Below are 3165 nucleotides of genomic sequence, written 5' to 3' on the forward strand. Positions count from 1 at the left end.
GGTACACGGGTACCTGCATATTTCATTACATCAAGAAATAATGAACGGACACGAAATCAAACGCATTACGCGTAACTCGCGGCGCGTCAGTCCGGTTTCGCTTTCGGTCGATATTAAATGAGAAAATAATGGGAAAAGGAAATTGGAACCAATAACCTCATTCGAACTCTGACTCATTTATCGCCCCCACTCCTGGCACTCCTTGGAAGGACACTGTGGACGAGATGGGATTACCTATTGAGATCATCGATGCACACACCGTAGACACAGGGATTGCTGAGGCAAGCGAACCCCGCACCAGATAGGTGTAAAAGCGAACCGGAAGTGACGCAAACTATCAGCAGCACTAATCGCGGGTTAGCACAGTGTGTCCTTTGTAGCATGCTCCTAGTTTTCATACAGAGGCCATTAGTGCCACTAATGCGGTGATCCGTTGACTCACGCACGTGCTTGCCATCGTCTGCCATCATCGGGCCAGCAATTAATGGGCTTTTGCTTCCTGTCCTCGCGTCCCTCACTATATTAGACACTCAAGTTAATACACTTTTACAGGCCTATTTTCAACGTGTCCCACATTTCCACTTCCGTGTTGCAGCACGTTCGAAAGCACACTATTTACAGCCTATCAATAGCGATGGCACTCGTCGGTCCGTCGATCCCGGTTGCTTTCGGTTCTACTTTCGATGCACGTATGTAGCAAGTCCGCGGGAGGAAGCACTTTTCGGGCCGTTCGTGTCCCGACCCCCAACACCCCAACCCGCTTTGCCGCTGCGGTTAACCGTGTGCGCTACCCGTCGTGACGCTTTGGCTCCGTCGTATCCTAGTGCCACAACACAACACCCCCGTGGATCCCTTTGGGTTCGGTTCGAGCGTTGCCAGGGAGACAAAAAATAACAACCGATTTCAGCTGATCCGCCGAACGCAGACGTGGGTTTTAATATTCTCGGGGGGGACGGATCATGCACGGGGTGCTGGGACACAAGGGTTTGTTTGCTAGAGCGCGCGCGGGAATCGCATCCGACGTTTTATTATGTTTCAGCATGCAATTGTAGCACCCCACCGTTGGTGGCTTTGCCGGCAATTGGAATGGAGGAACGCAAGCGAGAGAGTTTGTAAAGTTTGTTGCTTCTAGCAATGAGCACGTGGGTATGAATCTCGGGCGCCTTTCCGTTCCGTTTTTCATTAGTATCGCATTTTAATCGTTCTATTCTTTTGCTTTCTATCTCGTTCCAGTGTGTGATGCGTATGGAAAGGGATTTAATATGTTTCCGGCACTGTGGCGAGACGATCTTTGTGTACCAAACCCTGTCTTCGTGTCCACTGTGCGGGGATCCTTTGAGTAGCGACCTAGACGATTCTCCTTTAACGTAAAGTTAGACGTAATCGCTCTGCTATTTTTATTTCGAACCCGATCCAACCCGTTCGTGTTCCGTTTCAGCCTGCCATGTCCGTTCATCCGAGCCTCGCAGCATCCCTGCGCCATTGTGCTGCGCCCATCGCGTGGAGATTTTTTGAGGTACGCGAATGCCCGTGCGATCGATGTAAAGCGCAACCTATAGACGACTTTTCATTAGTTCATTTCAAAATCAAGAAAACCTACACATAGCACTGACTTCGCTGAGCGGGGACATTACTGAGTACGACACCGAAGGATTAGTGGAAACGTCTGCAAAGAATAGTGACGATTGGAACCAGTGCCTCCTGGTGGCACAAGTACCGGAAGGGTGGTACGATCGGTGGGAAGAAGTGCTAGCGGCCTGCAGTGACCGGTGCAGATGGAGTAAGGACACGTACCACGAAGCATCAAACAACTGCTACACATTCGTGCTGTCGTTTCTGGTGAAGCTTGGCTACGAAGAATTTTCGGCCTATTGCCACGATAAGTAAGTACAAGTGGCCAGTGCTCTGGTTGTCCCGATTAATCCTTTCGTTTCCCTATTCTGCTGCAGGTTTTTGTTTAGTGAACAGTACATCGTGCCGAAGACGCAAAACGCCGCCAAGTTCATTACAATCCACCGGAAGCTGCAATCGTGCGGATATTGGATCGACGAGCAACAGCAATAAAGCAATTTGAATGAAATTTGTGTGGATTTAACAATTTTGTCTTCGAAAAAAGGAATTCGAATTTGACGTTTCGTTTGACAGATCCGGCATCGACCGCACTCGGACAGCAGCAGCTGCTCGAATGCTGCCAGCATTATTATTATTTTCTTTATTTTCGGAACAATAGATATTAAAATTAATTTAGATATTAATATGATTTAATAGATACTAGTTCATTGAACTCACTTTGTTAGCTGTTTTCTCACCTAAGAAACCTTCCCCTTGTCCTGCAAGGACCAAATTTTGTCACATGATTTCTCGGGTGGCCAGCAACCATTGTGCAAGTTTTGATGAAATTCGATTCATAACTTGTGGAGTAATTGATGTTTTAAATATATTAAATTGATAGCATGATAACGACACTACCCGGCCCCTAAAACCCCTGTATACCAAATTTCGAGTCAATCGGTCCAGTAGTTTCGGAGTTTACTTGAGACATACAGACAGAACTTGAATTTTATATATATAGATAGATAACACTGGGTTAAAATTTTTATTTTAATCATTTATTTATCACTTTTATCAATATACACTGTAAACACTTCCAACACACTTTTCCACCGTCCTTCGACGCACTCCGAACCTGAGAAGGTGCGCTCGCTGGAGGCCAAGGTGAGCGAAGGCAAGCGGGTGTTTGAAAGTCCATCCAAATTTGGATCCAACGAAATCACCAACAGCAAAGTGAACGTACAGTGAAATTAACAAAAAGATTTTTGGAAATACGAGGATGAAAAATTTGCTTTAGTCATTAAAAAATCAATCAAAATCATTAAATAAGATGTGTAAATGTTAGTTCATCCACTGTATATTGAAAACTGTGTAAAAACGACGCTTTAACGAATTCGTAATTCTTTACATCGATGATAATTTTATGGTAAACAAAATTGCCTACGATTACCATTTCGTTATCCTCAACGTTTGAGCAAAAACAATATGGCGAGGCATCCGTGAGGGACACTATTTAGTTACACAAAACACAAAATGAGACGTACAATTACTCTACCTCTCAAAGGGTACACGTACATCAATGGTAGCAGTAGTTTGTTAAACTGTAGACATAGC

General features: G+C 45.1%; 1 protein-coding gene across 1 annotated transcript; it reads left to right on the forward strand.

The window, feature by feature from the left end:
- Positions 1 to 1088: 1088 nt before the first annotated feature.
- On the forward strand, positions 1089 to 2064 carry LOC128276790 (MKRN2 opposite strand protein-like). The gene is made up of 5 exons (XM_053015250.1): positions 1089 to 1146; positions 1234 to 1367; positions 1439 to 1516; positions 1575 to 1883; positions 1950 to 2064. The coding sequence occupies exons 1-5, from the start codon at positions 1135 to 1137 to the stop codon at positions 2062 to 2064; spliced, it is 648 nt and encodes a 215-aa protein (XP_052871210.1). The 5' UTR covers positions 1089 to 1134.
- The last annotated feature ends 1101 nt before the right edge of the window (positions 2065 to 3165 follow it).

This window comes from Anopheles cruzii, unplaced genomic scaffold (genome assembly GCF_943734635.1).
Source record: "Anopheles cruzii unplaced genomic scaffold, idAnoCruzAS_RS32_06 scaffold02476_ctg1, whole genome shotgun sequence".
NCBI classification, from domain to species: Eukaryota; Metazoa; Arthropoda; class Insecta; order Diptera; family Culicidae; genus Anopheles; species Anopheles cruzii.